The following is a 16,353-nucleotide window of genomic DNA, read 5'->3' as shown; positions in this document are numbered from 1 at the left end:
CACACCCCCTGGGCTGGTACATTGGGTAGGGAGACCCCCTTGGGCCAGTGATGCCAGTTACTACCATGGCTGTGGCTACCAGCCAGCATCTGCTGCATGCTTCTGGCGTGCTGGGCGTGGTGTGTGTCCTTGCCCACTGGCTTTTTTTTTTTTTTTGAGACAGAGTTTCACTCTGTTGCCCAGGCTGGAATGCAATGGCGTGATCTCAGCTCACAGCAACCTCTGCCTCCTGTGTTCAAGTGATTCTCCTGCCTTAGCCTCCCGAGTAGCTGGGATTACAGGCATGTGCCGCCATGCCCAGCTAATTTTTGTATTTTTAGTAGAGACGGAGTTTCACCATGTTGGCCAGGCTGGTCTCGAACTCCCGACCTCAGGTGATCTGCCTGCCTCGGCCTCCCAAGGTGCTGGGATTACAGGCGTGAGCCACTGCGCTCGGCCTACTGGCTCTTTTTTCTTGAGTGAGTCTCGTGCCAGGTGAGTGCAGTGGAATCTCGGTCATGCAGTCCGCCTCCTGTTCAGCCTTCTCCTGCCTCAGCCTCTCAGGTAGTGGGATATGGGGCCCGCCACCGGCCGGTAATTTTTGTTTTTTAGTAGAGAGGGTTTCACCGTGGTCTCGATCTCTACCTCGTGATCCACCGCCTCGGCCTCCCAAGTGTGGTTACAAGGTGAGCCACCGGCCCGGCCTTTTTTTTTTTTTTTGAGAGAGTTTGTCTTTGGCCAGGTAGATTCAGCCTTCTCCTGCCTCAGCCTCCCCTACCACCAGGCCCGGCTAATTTTTTGTATTTTTAGTAGAGATGGGGTTTCTCCGTGTTAGCCAGGATGGTCTCGATCTCCTGACCTCGTGATCCGCCCACCTCAGCCTCCCAAAGTGCTGGGATTACAGGCGTGAGCCACCGCACCTGGCCGCCGACTGGCTCTTTCTAACAGCCCTCTGTGGGTCCCTTTCATTAATCTCACTTTACAGATGGTGAAACTGAGGCTCCCATTCCAGGCAACAGTGAAGGCATTCAGCATGGTTTTCTACCCTTTCTGGCAGCAGGAGCGCTGAAGCTAGGCTGGGACTGTTCTACCTAGGATGAGCCTGCACCCTCCAGGGGACCGGCTCTCAGACCTGTGAAAGGAGGCGGTGACGTGGTAATCCCTTGAGATGCCATCCTCCTCTAAGTCTCAAAACTGTCCTCTGCTGAGCTTGGGGGCTGCCCCACACCTGGACCAGCTGCTTGGAGTGGACGTGGCCAGGACAGTCACGCCAAGAAGGCCCTTGGAAGCGTGAAGCAAACCTGAGGCCGGGGAGGGATAAGTCACCAGGCGCCAGAGCCACAGTGCCACCGTGCTGGGGGCGAGGGATGAGGTAGAGAAGGCAGCAAAGAGGGCGGCAGCCTGTGCCCAGGTGCAAAGCCAGTGAAATGAACGACAATAGCTTCCTATGTGCCAGGCATGGCTGGAAGTCTCATGCCCACAGCAACCTTATGATGGGATAACTGTTATTTTATCCGGGTTACCAATGAGAGCTGAGGCTGAGTAACCTGCCTGAGGGCTCCAGGCTGGAGTAGGGGCCCACAGGACCCCACATGCTCAGGGTGGGTGCTCCATCCCACCCACAGCAGCTGAGAAATGTCAGAACACTCCCCTCCCCGCTGCCCACGCTGGGAGTGGGGCCTGGGGTTTATTCTAGAATTTCAGGTTTTCAGCTCAGGGCTGAGGCCTCCTTCGCACCTAGTCTGGGATGGCCTCCTGGAGATCTGGGGTCCAGTGTCCCCAATTCCTGACCCAAAAGGGATGATGAAACACAAGCTGGCCACTGTCTGTGAGTGGCCCTCAGTGTCTAGATGTTTAAGCATATGGGGGTCCTCTGGCTGAAGCCTTCTCTCCACTTACTGCACGGAGGCCCCAACCACCCTCAGGCAGGCATTTGAATAGCATTTTAGATGTGAAGAAACTGAGATGCAGAGAGAGTGAGGCCTCAGGCCCTTCTGACCCCAACTACCCAAGAGGAGGGCTGGGGTGGCGGCATGTAAACCCTGCCACAGGCGGAGCCTCTGCAGACACCACCCAGCCCCCTAACAATGCCCAGAGTCCGATATGGGTCCCTCTCACCCCAAGCATTCCATGGCCAGGCTCCATCTGGATGAGAGGTAGGGGTCTATGATGGCTTTGGGGGAAGGGCAGGCAGGGCTCAGAGATAGCAGGCGGGGGCAGTTCCCAGAAAGGGCCATCGAGGAAAAGGGGTATCCCTGAGAGCTGGCTCAGAGGTTCTGCCCTCCAGAGCGCGAAAGTGAGGTCAAGGTACCGAGGGGTGCGGCAGTGCTGGGGCCAGGGACGCAGCTGCACCCCAAGCCCCTTCCACATGCCAGGCAGGTCCCACATGATCCACAGAACCCCACAATCCTGCTAACGGGGTTTGACATTGTCGAGTTCTCAGAGGATGCGTGACTTGCCTGGAGCTATGGAACTAGCCCTCGGCAGAGCTGGGATTTGAACCAGGGTCTGACTCCAAAGAGCATGGCACCCCCAAGCCACTGAGGCAGGAAGGGGTGGTGAGCCAAAAGTGACCCTGGGAAGCCCCAGACTCTGCCCATTCTCCCAGGATGTCCCATCTCTCTGGCAGGGTGTTCCTGGTTCCGACCTTCCCGGGGCAGCCCTAGTTGTGCAGGCTGTCAGGCCATTTCTGGAGCATGGCACAACGGACAGGCATGGGCTGGGCTGGCAAGTTCTAGCCCCCATATGGTGTAGGGAAGCTAGCGCCTCTCCAACACACACTGTCTCCTCAGTCCAGCAGGACCTTGTGTGTGCATGGGCAGTAAGACACCCATGGGCTGGGGACAGGATGGGGCGGTTGGTGCTCAGGGCTGACCCCTCCTCCCTTTGGCCGGCCAGTGCTGGCTGCAGGGGACGTGGAGACGACCTGATCTCAGCCTGGTGGGACGTGAGTGTCGGGGAGCATGGAGGCAGCCCCTGGTGAGGCTGCAGGACCGAGGACGCCGTGGGGACAAGGCTTTCAGGAATGGGGCTGTGAAGCAGGGGAGGTGGCAGCCGGCTGGGGCTGGTGATCTGAGGGTTATTATTTTTTGATGATGGGAGAGACTTGAACCTGTTTCAAGGCTCTGGGAAGGAGCCAGTAGTGAGAGAGAGAGAGAGAGAGAGAAAGCAGGAGAGAGACAAAAAATCATTGTAACTGGGAAGGGGAGAGGCAAGAATTCCAAGGCCACCATCTGCTGGGCAAGGAAGGCCCGCGACACCACGAACCTGCAGGAGTCCTGTCGGGGCCAGCCTTCCTCTGAGGTGGAGGGTGGAGTGAGGTGGGCAGGGCGTCTGGGCGTGGAGAAGGTCTCCAACCATCCCCATGGGCAGTGGGAAACAGGTGCCCAAGACACACACTAGGAGGCGTGGGTGGCAAACACAGTGGGCCCCCACCGGGACCTTGGTTTGGCCAGGCAATGCCACGGCAACTGTCAGGAGCAGGGGCTGCTCAGAGGGGCTGCAGGGATGTACTGCGAGAAACAGGTGGGCAGCGCAGCGACGGGGGAGGAGGCTGGGCAGGGGGAGGGGCGAAGCCACCTGCTGGGGCCACTGTGCCGGGTCACTGAATCACTCAGATGCAGGCAGTGTTTGTCCAGGGCCTCTGGAGACCCCTGCCAAGCCCCTCTGGCTCCCCTGTGACCTCAGCCACACATAGTAGGCTGAAGGAGGGAGTGGAGGGGATGGGACTCAGGGCAGGGGCCAGAGAATGCTGCAGGCGTCCCCACTGAGAGCCACCACACAGCGCTGAGAGCCGGGAGCGTCACTCCACGGAAGTCTGGATAAGACAGTAGAGTCAGGGCTAAATGTAGGGGCAGGAGCATGGCCCCGGGGGAGGGGTGGACCCCACCACCCCCACTGACCCCTCCATAAGAAGGGCACAGAGGTACTCTATGGTACTGGGGAAGTGGTGACACCAAGAACGTCAGCCTGCTGTCACCAGAGCCACCAGGCCCCTCTGCACTATCACGGGGCTGCCGTGCTCGGTGGGCTCGGAGGTGCCCTCCTTTTAACCCTCCCAAACCCTCCTCCATGGGCACCCTCACACCCACGTTAGGGGCGAGGGGACGGAGGCACAGAGAGGGCAGGTCACAGCCGCAAAGGTGCATGGCGGCACAGCCCCAGAGTTCCCTCTCTCACGTTGGTGCTCAGTGACTATGGCTTCCAAAGCTGGTCTCAGAGCCAGTGGTGAGAGGGTCCAGGCCTGCCCCGCCCTGCCTGTTGTGACTGTGTGACCCCATGGACTGTCCTGCAGAGGGAGGAACCCTGTGACTGGGTCCATTCACCAAGCCTGTGTCGCCAGAGAGGGTCTTCCTGAGCCCTTAGCTTCATCCCAGAGGCAACGGAGACAGGAACAGAGGGTGGGCAACTTGCTCTTGCACCGCCTGGGGCAGCCCTGATGTTCAGTCTTGGGAGTCCTCGTGTTCTCTGGGCCTTGGCATCTCCGGTGACAGCATGGGGAGGGGCCCAGTGGACTCTGGGTGGGGCTGGAGCCTGAAGATGCCAGGTGAGTGGGAGAGTGGTGGTGGCTGGGCATACGGCCCCGGCGGGAAGTCTCCTGGGACGGGGTAGGCGAGTGTGACCTGCCTTAGCCAGATGGGTGCCTCCACTTCCCCCACACACCCCAGAGAGGCTCAGGACTCTGCAGATCGTCCCGAGACTGCAGACACATTTGGCCCACACTGTAGCACTAGAAACAAGGGGCTCCCCGACTGCCTGCCTGTCCTTTGGAACCCCACACTCCCCACCCTGGCTGGGCTGGCCTCTTACCATGTCCATGGCCACCTTCATGGCCTCCTGCAGCCCAAAGAGCTTCCCGGCCACCAGGTAGACGCCACTGGTCCACACGGCACAGGCCTCGTGCACCCAGTGCTCCTGGGCCTCCCCGCCGGGCTCTGCCGGGGCCTCCTTGCTGCACTCATGTTTGCGACCCTTGTCGGGTGGGGCTGCCTCCTCGCCCCCATCCTCCCGGCCATCACAGCAGTAGCAGCTCTGCAGCCTCCGGGACAGGCCCCTGGCACTGGTGCGCAGTGGGCCCTGCTTGGCCGGGTCAGCTGAGCCGTCAGGCCTGGGGGGCTTCCCGGCAGCAGCAGCAGCTGCACAGTCGGGACCTTTGAGTGTTCTCTCAAGCGGCAGTGAGGCCTCCTCACAGGTGCCTTCTGGCCGCACCTTCTCCTTGAGTTTTGGCTTCTTTTTGGGGAGGCAGTGTTCAGGGTAGTAGGGCCCACAGAGGTCCCCAAGGTCCTTGAAGTTGGCCGGGTTTTGGCAGAGGCAGCAAACAAGGCAAGAGGTACTCAGGGCCTTGGAAACCACAGGCCCCAAGTGCATCGTGGAGGAGAGGGGCAAGGAGGGCCGAGGCTGCAGGATGGAGCCTCCAGGGAGTGTGGCCAGGGAGGCCCCGGCTGCATCCAAGGAGAACGAGGATGAGGATGAGGAAGAGGAGGCAGAGGAGGAAGGCTTCCTATGGGGCTTGGGCGCATCTCCAGGGGAGTTGACAACAGTGCATATGGTGGTGAACGCATCTCGCTTCTCCACCCGCACGAAGGGTGAGAAGGCGGGGGTCCGGCTGTCTGACCTCAGCCGCTTGCAAGAGGAAATGTACTTGAGGCGGATTTCAGGCTCTGCGGGATCCAGGGGCAACACCTGCTGCTGCCGTCGTCGCTTGGCACGCCCCTTACAGGGTGAAGAGGTGGTGTTCTTGGCCCGGCCCCTAGTGAGGCGCTTCCGCTTGGAATAGCTGCTATAGTTGGTGTGGCCTGGCTGTTTCTGTGCCCTTGTCTGGGGCTGGCAGGGCCTGCCCTCGGGGGGCTGGAAGGCCAGGCCCAGCTCCTCCATCTTTGGCTTCTTGCCTCCTCCACCAGAGTTGTCCTCGCTGGCCCCTTGTGTGCCACTGGCCCTGTCTCGGGGAGTCAGGAGCAGAGCTGGGCCAAGATAGGGCCGCTTCTCCAGCGGGCCTTTGGAGAGTCCAAGGGCCCCTGCCCGGCCTTTCCGGCTCCTCTTCTTAGGCGCCAGGGCAGTCCCCCCGGGCTGCAGGGCCTCTGGGGATGTAAAGGCCTCAGTTTTGAAACAGTCAGTCGAAGACAGTTTCTTACTGTTCATGAGTTTGCCTTTTAAGGATCTGTTGGTTGGATTTCTGCATAATGGATCAGCCCCAGAAGAAGCCGGAAGCTTCTGCCCGGTGCCCACATTTACCAGGCCTTCTTCTACCCCCACTGGGCTGCCCCCAGCACCCTTGAGCCCACGGTCTTTGTCGGGAAGGGATGGGCTCAGAGGATTACCAGGAGAGGCCCCTGGAGCTTTACATGTGAACTTCTTGAGGCTGGGTGAGGTGATCTTCTGCACGATGGCTTCCAGCTTCAGGCCCCGGCCCTTCCGGGGTGGCAGCACCTTGGTCTTCATGGCCCCCTGGAAGGCTGCCCGAGAGGCGAGCTTGAGGCAGGCATCGGGGGTCTCCGGGGGTGGGGACTTTGTGGTGGGCTCGCCGTTGCCCTTGGCGGGCTTGGCTTTCTTGGGAGAAGACATCCTCTTGAAGAGGGTGGGGGAACCCTCGGGCCTCTCCTCCTTCCCATCTCCCCCATTGCCACTGGCGTTGCTGCTGCTGCTGCTGCGGCTCCGCAAGACCAGGTTCCGCTTCTTGGTGGGGACCGGCGCCATGAAGGCCGACTTCCTTTTGAGCGCATGGAGGGGCCGGTCAGAGAGCTTGCTGCCTGAGCCAGGTTTGGGGACCCTTGCCCGCTGGCTCACCCTGCCCTCCTTCTGGGGGCTGCCGGAGACCTTGAACGTGGCGGGCAAGTGGCTGTTGTCGAGGAGCTTCTTGGTGGCACGGCAGTTGGGGAGCCGGCCCTCAGAGGGCCTCCGCCGCTTGGAGTGGAAGATCTCCTGGGTTTTGGTGCGTGACCGAAGGATCATGGAGCGCTGGTCCTTGCCAGGCGTGCTGGGCGAGTCTGTCTCCTTGGTCTTGGAGCCCATCGGGCTGCTGTCGGAGGCCACAGGCAGGGCGGCCGGGTTGCTGGGGCTGGAGGCAGCCTTGGGTGAGGGCTTCCCCACCCGCTTGCCCGACTTGAAGGCGGCTCGCTGCTTGCCCCCCAGTTTGTCTGGGGGTGCAGGGGTGGTGGTCAGGCCTGGGGGCCCAGGTGTGCGGGGCTCACTCAGGGCTGTGAGAGAACGAGTACACATCCTGGGGAGCCCTTCCGAGGCCCCCCGGCCTGGGGCTCCAGCCCCTTCCATCTGTCCCTGTGGGGGCCCTGTGCAGGATTCAGGGAGCAAGAGGTCTTTGGGCAGTGCTGGTGCCCTGCATGGGGAGTCCTCCGCCTCGGGCAGCCCCCGGTGCACCCGACGGCTCCGTAAGCTTTTGCCCCGTGGCACAGGCTCTTTCTTCGCGATGGGCGCCTCGGGCACAGCAGGCTTGTTGGGCTTCTGGGCCAGAGAGGCGTCTGAGGTGGTGGAATCCCCTGGAGCTCGCTCCCTATCAGGCCCCTCTTCACCTGGCTTCATGTGGGACAGAGAGGACTCAAACCAGCTCTGGACCTTTGACTCGGTGCCCACGGTAGGGCCCAGCAGGATGACGGACTCCCCTGAGAGGTGGCATGGAGAGCCCCAGCTGGCCTTGGAGTCCAGCACCTCCTCCACCTCCTCCTTGGTGCAGATGAGTGGGGCCTTGGGTGACAGCGGGTCCTGCATGCCAGGCCTCTGCTCGGGGCTGCCCAGGAGCTCACATAGGGAGGAGTACTCCTCCTCAGCTTCCAGGTCCTCCTTCCTGCTGGTGGGTGGCAGCAGTGGGAGGTCCCCAAAGTCGGCGGTGGAACAGCAGTGCCGGCTGTCTTCCAGCCACCGGTCAGCCTTGGCCACCTCGGGGCACTGCAGCAGCCCGCCTGCCTCCTCCTTCACCCCACCCACCTCCTCTTGCTTGAAGTCCCCGGGCAATGAGGCCACCTTCTCCCCAGGGGGGTCCTCCTCCTGGAAGCCCAGGCAGGCCGAAGCCTCATGGGTGTCCCCTTTGCTGATGCCATCTGAGGCCTTCCCACCCTGCTCCAGGCCCTTGGTGAGCTCGCCAGGGTGCAATCCCCACCTGGGACAAGCATCCCCCAGGTTTTCCTCTGGCCAGGCAAAAGGGTTGGCACTGTCCGCTGAGCTGGCAGCGGTCGTGTCTGGGAAACAGTCAAAAGCTGCTGTGGTGGGGTCTGGAGCAGGAGCCCCAAGGGTGGGCTTGGTGCCAAAGGAGAGAGGACCAGTTGTCTTTTTGGGGTCAGGGGTAGCGAAGGCCACAGAAGGGTCTTCAAACAGCCCTGGGCTGAAGTCCTTGGCATTGCCGCCCTTGTCCAGCTGCAAGGAGTCGGGCAGGGCCTCTGGCTCCCCAGGCCGCGGCCACCCACTCTTGGCCACAGAGTCCAGGCAGGCGCTGTGGTTCTCCAGCGAGAAGGGTGGCTTGCTGCTGTCCTTGACCAGGCTGGGTGCTTCGGCCCAAGCTTTGTCAGCCTTCTCACCGATGGCTTCCTGCAGTCCCAGGATCTCGGAGGCCAGGTCCTCCTGTGCCAGGGCGCTGAGCAGCAGCCGCGGACAGTCCCGCTCACCCGCCACGAACTTGGAGAAGCTGTCGAGCGGCAGACTGCTGTGCAGGCTCTGGAAGGAGTCGTCAGATTTGGTGGACATGTCATCAGGAGAGGTTACAGAACAGGTGGACACGGACTCGGGCTTGGCCTTCGAGTTGCTGTTGACCCTGGCAGGGCTGCCACGGGCCTGGCTGCAGTAGAGGAAGCTGCGCTCCAGTGGGTCCTCGGAGCCGCTCAGGTAGTCGGCCTCCTGCGGCTCTGCATGCGTGGACTGTGGCGTGCTGCTCAGTGGCTCTGACAGCGGTGTGCCCGCAGGCTCGGCCGAGTAGCCACTCCCTTCGGGGCTGCAGTGCTGGCTTTTGTGCTGCTCTGGGGTCCTGGACACGAGGTTCTTGACACCTTTCTTTTGTGGCACAGCAGCTTTGGAGAGCAGCAACTGCTGGACGGTGTTGGAGATGTTCTCCACCTGTGAGGTCAGCGCTGTGAGGCTCTGCAGGCTGAGATCCGACAGCAGGTTCTCGGGAAGCTTGTCCTTCTGAAGGGGCTTGCAGTTGCCAGCCTGGGTGTCCAAGGAACTGGTGGCATCCGTTGGGGAGGGATTGAGCAGGGGCATGAAGTGGCTGTGGTCAGTGATCCCTGGAGGGAAGGCCCCGGTGCTGAGCGGCTGCTGGCTATAGGGAAAGTTCTCCAGGTTTGGCATCAGCGGCGACGGCGTGGAGCTGTAGGAAGGTGAGCGGCCCACGGAGCGGGCGGGTGAGTGGCTGGAGCTGGGGCTGAAGGTCTGGTAGTACTGCTCTGGGGTCCGGACGGCTGCGTCCGGCTGGCAGTAGCCCTGGCCTTGTTGCCCATAGTGCTGATACTTGGCGAGGTTTTGGTAATGGAGGGTTTCCTGGGCATGGTGCCGGCTCTGAAGGGCTTGCTGCTGCTGCTGCTGCTGCTGCTGCTGCTGCTGCTGGTCATAGCTGAGGCGGCCCGACTGGTAGGCATGAAGATTCTGGACCCGCTGTCCCGGGGCCAGGCTGGAGCTGGCAGTCAGCGGCCTGTCATGGGGCTGGGCAGTCGGTGCTGTGCAACTCTTATAGGAGTGGGCCCCCTGCCCACCACCCTGGACAGAGGAGGAGTAGGTGGAGGAGGTGGGGAAGGACTGGGAATGCTGAGGAAAGTGGGTACCCTGGGGGAATGGCAGAGGGGAGGCAATGTCGTTCTGCAGCTTCTGCCTTTGGAGCTTGGGGTATGCCAGGGGCTGCTGGGGCGGCGGTGGCTGCTGGACGTGCAGGGAGTGAGTCCGAAAGGGCACCTGGGCGCCCTGCTCTGCATACTGCCTGGTGGGGGGCACTGCTGTCTTTTTCATCAAGTTCTCATCATACTTGGCCACCCCTGCTGGTAGTGGCTGCGGCTGTGGGGGTGGTGGCTGTGGGGCCCCCCAAGCCTGAAGGCTCTCCTCACCAGCATAGCGGCCTGGGTAGGGGCTGCTGTCCTGGACGCCATAGCCAGGGAAAGCCGGCCTCCCCTGCAGGGCTTGCTGTGTGGGCAGAGCCTTGCTGCCTCGGTGGTACTTGTCGGCGGCCACCGCGGCTGCAGTGCCAGAGGGCGTGCCAGCGCCACCCTCATAGCTCGGGTAAGGCTGCGGGTTATAATAGTCCTTGGCGAGCAGCCGCTGCCGGTCGCAGCTTAGCCCGGCCTGACTCGGCTGCCTGTAATTCTCCAGGCGTGATGTTTCCTGTGAGGTCTGCTGGTAGTTCTGTTGTTTGCCATGGAAACCACACCTTTCTCGAAAAGACTGCATGACTTGGGCTGGTTATCTGTGAAAAGAAAAAGGGAGGGAGCGAGGGAAGGAGGGAGGGGAGGACGGGCAGGGAGGGGGCAGAGGATGAGCGATTCAGATGGGCCACTTCCTTTTGCCTCAGAAAGCACCCTCCCACCCACCTCCCCACCCTGCCTGCTCCCCCGCGCAGCTCTTAATATTCCTCCCTGCGCCTGAGCCTCTCCACCAGCTGTGTGCATATTGACAACTTCTGTGTCAGGGAGGTGTGCTCTGTAATTCCTGCTCCCACATCGCCTGCAGCTGAGCCTTGCCAAGGATGGCCACCGATGCGGGAGGCAAAACCGGCTGCCCAGTGCCAGGTCACTGGGGAGCTACCCGCTCCCCCCACTGCCAGCTCCTCCCCACTGTCCCCCACCCACCACTCCCCGCCCTTCCTGACAGCTCAAAAGCATTTAGCAGAGCAATTCCCGCTCCCTCGTCCCCTGGGGGCTGCTGGATCCTGTAATCTAGTCCCTTCGAGACCGTGTTCAAGCATGACCCAGCCATGCTGGGGACTGAGGAGGGTCTGCCCCTGTCCCAGGGAGGCCGCTTGAGCACACGCACATGCGCGCACACAAGCATATGTATGTTCACACACACACACACACACACACATGCATGCACACACACACCTCCTCTATCACTGCCACGCCATCTGGAATCTGTCTGTTCCTTCTAGCAGACATCGATTAGGGGCTGCCAAGCCACTGTAGACATAAAACGTCCCCTCCTCTGACTCCCAGGAACGCAAGACGGCAGCACCTGCCTCCTGTTTTTGATATCATAGGTGCATAAACAGATTACGTGGCCCAGAGTGAGGGAGTGCATACTAATGGGAGTAGAGATGCAGTCCCACAGCCATGGCCATCGAAGGGCACAGCCCAGCCCCACCCACATGGGGTGACACAGCCCTGTCCCTCCTGGCCAGTTCCTCCTCCCCACCTCCGCAGGTGAGGGCTGGGGCAGGCAACACTCAAGAGCCCATCTGGTTATGATTTTAGGGACTGGGGCTCAGGTGGGGGTCTAACCTGCCCCTGCCTGCAGAGCAGAATCCTGGGTCAGGAAAGGACCCGGGGTGAGTTGGGGGAGCCTCTCAGAGCAGAGCATCTGACCACTCGGCATCCAGGGTAAAGGTTCCTCCAGCTGACTCACTGGCCTGGCCACCCAGAAGACCCCTCAAAGAGGGACGGAAGAAAGAGGAATGCCCCAGGTTTTGGAGGAAATGCACGGAGGGGCTGGCCATCGGCCGAGTCCCAGAGGGTTTGGGATTTACCCAGAACCATGCTGGCCCGGAGGCAGGAAGAAGGGGGCTCAGCTCAGCCTGCGTGGCCCAGGCCCCCAGGAGGGGATAGGGGACTTTCCAGTGCTGGTTCCCAAATGCTCCAAAAGGAAGGGGTGGCTTGCCTCAGGCTACAAAGATTCCAGGTTGATGAAGGGGTCAGGAAGGGACAAAGAGGTGGGGAGAGGGGCACAGAGAGGGAGAGGCACACAGAGTCGGCGGGGGGTCGGGGACAGGGAAGAGGCAGAAAGGTGAGGAGTGGGGGAGAGCTGGGGGTGCTGCTCCAATCACCCTTCTTCCTTGGCCCGGACCCCACCACAAGTGCCTTCCTCATTTAGTGTCTGGGGACAGATGCAGGGAAGGGGACAGAGGGCCTCCATCTGCCTGAGAGCAGGGCAAGCCCAGGGTAGCCAGATGGCCCCCAGAAGCCCATCAGCCCAGTCCTGGGACCACCTCTCCTGCTATGTGGAGTTAGCTTGCCCTGGCCCACGAATGCAGGAGACCCAGCCCAGTGTGGGGGCCGGCCACTTTCCCACGAGGCGAGCCCCTGCCCACCGGCTTATCAAAGCCACTTTCCCTCTGCTCTAGCTCCTCTCCCTGGATTGTCGCAGGCATCCCTAACAAGCAGTGTGCCCGCCCTTCTGACCCACTTCAATCCTACCCCTGGCGGCTCGGAGAAAAACATTACAGGAGGTTCCTGCTGCGACGCGCCAACCCAGAGGAGCTGGGGACGGCACTTGGTTCTGGTCTGGCAGCTCCCTGCCAGGTGGGCAGCCTCACGCTCCTGCCCTGGCCAGACTGCCACAGGGCAGCCCAGGCGAGCCTGTGCCCAGGCCGAGGGCACGGCACCCGCTCCCTGCCCTCCCCAGGTGCATGTTTATGAGCCCAGAATGTGCAAACCCAGGACCACTCTGAAGGCTGAGCCTCGTATATCTGCACAAATTACATTTCGGCTTTTATTAGTCCCAGATCACTCTCATTTCCTGCTGAGTGTCCTGTGGATATCATTAACATTTCTACGGCTTTATATTTTATTTTATTTTTCACATTCGCCAAAATACATTACCAGAAACATTATTTAAAGAGAGACAGAGACAGTGAGGGGGTGCTATTACCAGTATCCCCTCCCTGCCTGTCCGTCTGCATCCCTCCCTCCCTGTTTAATCGGTCCAGCTGCTGTGTCTTTTAATTTAGCAGAGCTGTATTACAGGCAGGTCTCCCAACACACACGAGCAGCTGGATGCGGTGAAAGCATCTATCGCTAAGAAAAGACAGTTCAATTAAAACACGAGAAGCCCAGTGCTGATGGAGAACGCAGGCAAAAATGCTCGCCCCAACACCACCCTGGAACCCAAGGCAAAGGGAGGGATGGGAACAAAGGTACAGGCCGCCTCTCAGTGCCAGCCAGGTCCCACTGCCAGCTCTGCTGGGAGAAAATGGGGCACTGCCTCTTTAAGGGCTGCCTCAGGCCTGCTTGGGCTCTGTTGTTATTAATTATTATGATTACTTTTTTTTTTTTTTTCGAGACGGAGTCTCGCTCTGTCGCCCAGGCTGGAGTGCAGTGGCGCAATCTCGGCTCACTGCAAGCTCCGCCTCCCGGGTTCACGCCATTCTCCTGCCTCAGCCTCTCCGAGTAGCTGGGACTACAGGCGCCTGCCACCACGCCCCGCTAATTTTTTGTATTTTTAGTAGAGACGGGGTTGCATTGTGGTCTCGATCTCCTGACCTCGTGATCCGCCCGCCTCGGCCTCCCAAAGTGCTGGGATTACAAGCGTGAGCCACCGCGCCCGGCCGATTATGATTACTTTTCAAGAACACTAGGACAGGACACAGAAGGCGAGAGGCGGGCAGCAGGGCTGGGCTGGGTTGGGTTGGGCTGGGCGGGCCTCAGGAGAGGAGGGGGCAGAAAGAGTCCCCCCCCACCCCCAGCAGAACGATGGTGACCTTTGAACCTGGAGGCAGGGAAGAAGTGGCCTAGGGGGCGGATTGTGGGTTTGGCCTGTGGCTTGGGCTGGAGGGAGAAGGGGTGGTGAGTGGGGACGAGGGAGGGCACCCCCCACCCACTGGGCTCATTCCTCATGGTCCAGCTCAACCACACTGCCCAGACGGTCCCCACTCATTCCCACCAATCTGTTTCTCCCCAACCTGCCTCTCCTCCCAGACACTTGGTCCAGGCCTTATCTCCAAAGTTCTTGCTGAAACTAGAAGGCAGGAGGGGCGGAGTCTAGTGCATCCTCTAAGCACCAGATACATGAACACTTCACCCTTAGAATCAGATCCTGGAACTTAGTCTTCTCAGCGCTGGACAGAGGAGGCAGGCCAGGCACAGTGGGGAGCATGAGCTGGAGCCACATAGCACCCAGGGCATCAGGATTCCCCTTGACACAGCAATGGGTGTCCTCACTCCAAGCCATGAACATAGTGGGGGCACAATGAAACCCCAGCTACCCTCCGGTGCAAGGCCAGTGGCTCTCAAAGGCCTTCGGCAGCATGGCACACCTGGGGCACAGCCCTTCTTTTAGGCAAAGACCTCAGTCCTTTCCCTCCAGAAATCTACAGGACTGCTGGGGCGGGAGCAAGGCGGCTGCAGAACACCTACTGTGTGTGGCTTTCTTGTACAATGGTTTGATTAATCTCTCCTCCCCCTTTACAGAAAAAAAGTGAGGTTCAGGACAAGTGCCCTGCTTAGGACCCCAGAGCAGAGCCCACCCACAGGGAAGCTGCTATGCAGGACGCCCTCAGCAGCAGCGGCAGTGACTGAACCACAGGTGGACACCCCTGTCCTAAGCCCCCGTGGGGGGCTCCCACTTTGGAGGGACAGTCACTTGGAGCAGGACGCAAGCCAAAGCTGTTGTGGGGCAAGGGGCTGAGCTGCAGCCTGTGATGCCCTGAGCCCCAGGCCAGGGTCCTTGCTTTTATTTTTATTCTGTCCTCATCTTTAAGCAGCCAGACCCACCTCGGGTGGGTCCACTAATGGGCAGTGATGGTCACCAGCCACCCACTGTCACCAAGGCAACTACTGTCCCCTGGGCAGCCTCAGGGAGAGGTCACTAGGCCTAAAGCCTCCTCAGACCCCAGGCTTGAGGCCCCAGTCAGGGAAATGGGCACAATGTGGGCCAGAGCTGCTGTGGCTCCTGAGGGAGCCCAGCTGGGAGGAGGTGGCTGGAATTTTTTCCTAAGAGAAAGGGAGAGCAGCCTGGCTGGGCGCGGTGGCTCGCGCTTGTAATCCCAGCACTTTGGGAGGCCGAGGCGGGCGGATCACGAGGTCAGGAGATCCAGACCACGGTGAAACCCTGTCTCTACTAAAAATACAAAAAATTAGCCGGGCGTGGTGCCGGGCACCTGTAGTCCCAGCTACTCGGAGAGGCTGAGGCAGGAGAATGGCGTGAACCCGGGAGGCGGAGCTTACAGTGAGCCGAGATTGTGCCACTGCACTCCAGCCTGGGTGACAGAGCGAGACTCCGTCACACACAAAAAAAAAAAAAAAAAAAAAAGAAAGGGAGAGAAGGAGGCTGAGGGGAGACTGAGGGAGAGAGGGAGAAAGAAACGGATTGGGGACTTCCTGATCCCCAGCAGCAGCTCCGAGGCCACTGGTTCCATCCCACCTACTTACCCAAGGTGGTTTTATGGCCTGTTTTCATGATTTGTAGCTGCAAGAAAAAAAATGTAAAAACCCAACCCACTCAAGGCCTGGGAACCTGAGAATGAAGGAGCAGTGTACCAGGGCTCCAGAAGCTGAGGACAGGGCAGACTGGGAACCTGAGGACGAAGGCGGAGTATACCAGGGCTCTGGAAGCTGAGGACAGGGCAGAGGAGGAGTCCAGACAGGGGTGGAGAAGGTGGAACCCCTCGGGCCTCCCCATCTGTTGTGGGTGATGAATAATCAATACAGGAGACTTGGTGAAAATGAGAAATCGTTTGCCAGATTCACTGCTGTCGTATGGGCTCAATTCCATATCCTAGGGGCCCGGCTTGAATGGGAGGAAGGGGGGCGAGTTTCCAAGGAGCCCACAAGACAAGAGGGTCGGGTGCCCATAGGCCTCTGGGACAGGTTAAGGGCCACGGGCTGAGAGGCCTGCTTGGGGCAGATGGAGGACCCTCCTAGGACATCAGGAACCACAGAGGACCAGGCAGCCCCTCCAGACTACTCCCTGTGGGCGACACTTGGATATGCATCCCTCCTCATTCACGGCCCCCCCATGCTCAAGGAAGAATCCCATGCGGTGACCGACATGCCCTCTCTAAAGGGTGTGGGGGTCCCAAATATCAGGATGCAAGTGATGGGGTGAGAAGCAGAAGGGCAGCCCTAGCCAGGCTCAGTTGAGGTTGGGGGAGCCCTGGTGTGGCAGGGGGCTCTGGGCCCTTCAGAGTGCACTGGAGCGGGGAGCAGAGGTATTTGGACTCTCCAGATGTTTGAGGAGCCTCCCCTCACAGCCCCCAACACCGTCTCCTCCAGGGACCCAGCTGTGGGGACAGCTGAGACCTGCTAAGCCAGCTGAATGGCATCATTGCAGGGCCTAACCACGCCCACCCGCTGGCCTGGCCCCACCTGCTGTTCATGGGCACAGCCAGGCCCCCTGCCTAGGTGCCCAGGTCCCCTAACTCTAAAGCTGTGCTCTGCTCTCCACTCCCACCCCACCGACCCTTGGTACCGATTTCCTGGGATACGGCTATCAAGAGGCCGGGAGACCTGGGCCGCCGGG

At 60.5% G+C, this 16,353-nt stretch overlaps 1 protein-coding gene across 4 annotated transcripts in view; it reads right to left on the bottom strand.

The window, feature by feature from the left end:
* Nucleotides 1-16,353, bottom strand: part of RAI1 (retinoic acid induced 1) — a 162,450-nt gene that overhangs the window by 39,593 nt on the left and 106,504 nt on the right. For 3 of the 4 annotated variants that reach the window (XM_032177425.2, XM_032753648.2, XM_032753646.2), the window contains one exon: nucleotides 4,789-10,369. In XM_032177425.2, the coding sequence (XP_032033316.1) occupies nucleotides 4,789-10,353 (5,565 nt within the window). In that variant the 5' untranslated portion in view covers nucleotides 10,354-10,369. Of the gene's footprint in view, nucleotides 1-4,788; nucleotides 10,370-16,353 lie in introns of those variants that run through there. The other variant, XM_058428748.1, reaches the window with a different exon arrangement.

Source organism: Hylobates moloch, unplaced genomic scaffold (genome assembly GCF_009828535.3).
Source record: "Hylobates moloch isolate HMO894 unplaced genomic scaffold, HMol_V3 SCAFFOLD_15, whole genome shotgun sequence".
Classification (NCBI taxonomy): domain Eukaryota; kingdom Metazoa; phylum Chordata; class Mammalia; order Primates; family Hylobatidae; genus Hylobates; species Hylobates moloch.
The sequence above is the reverse complement of the archived record's forward strand: the minus strand, read 5'-3'. Positions and strand labels throughout refer to the sequence as shown.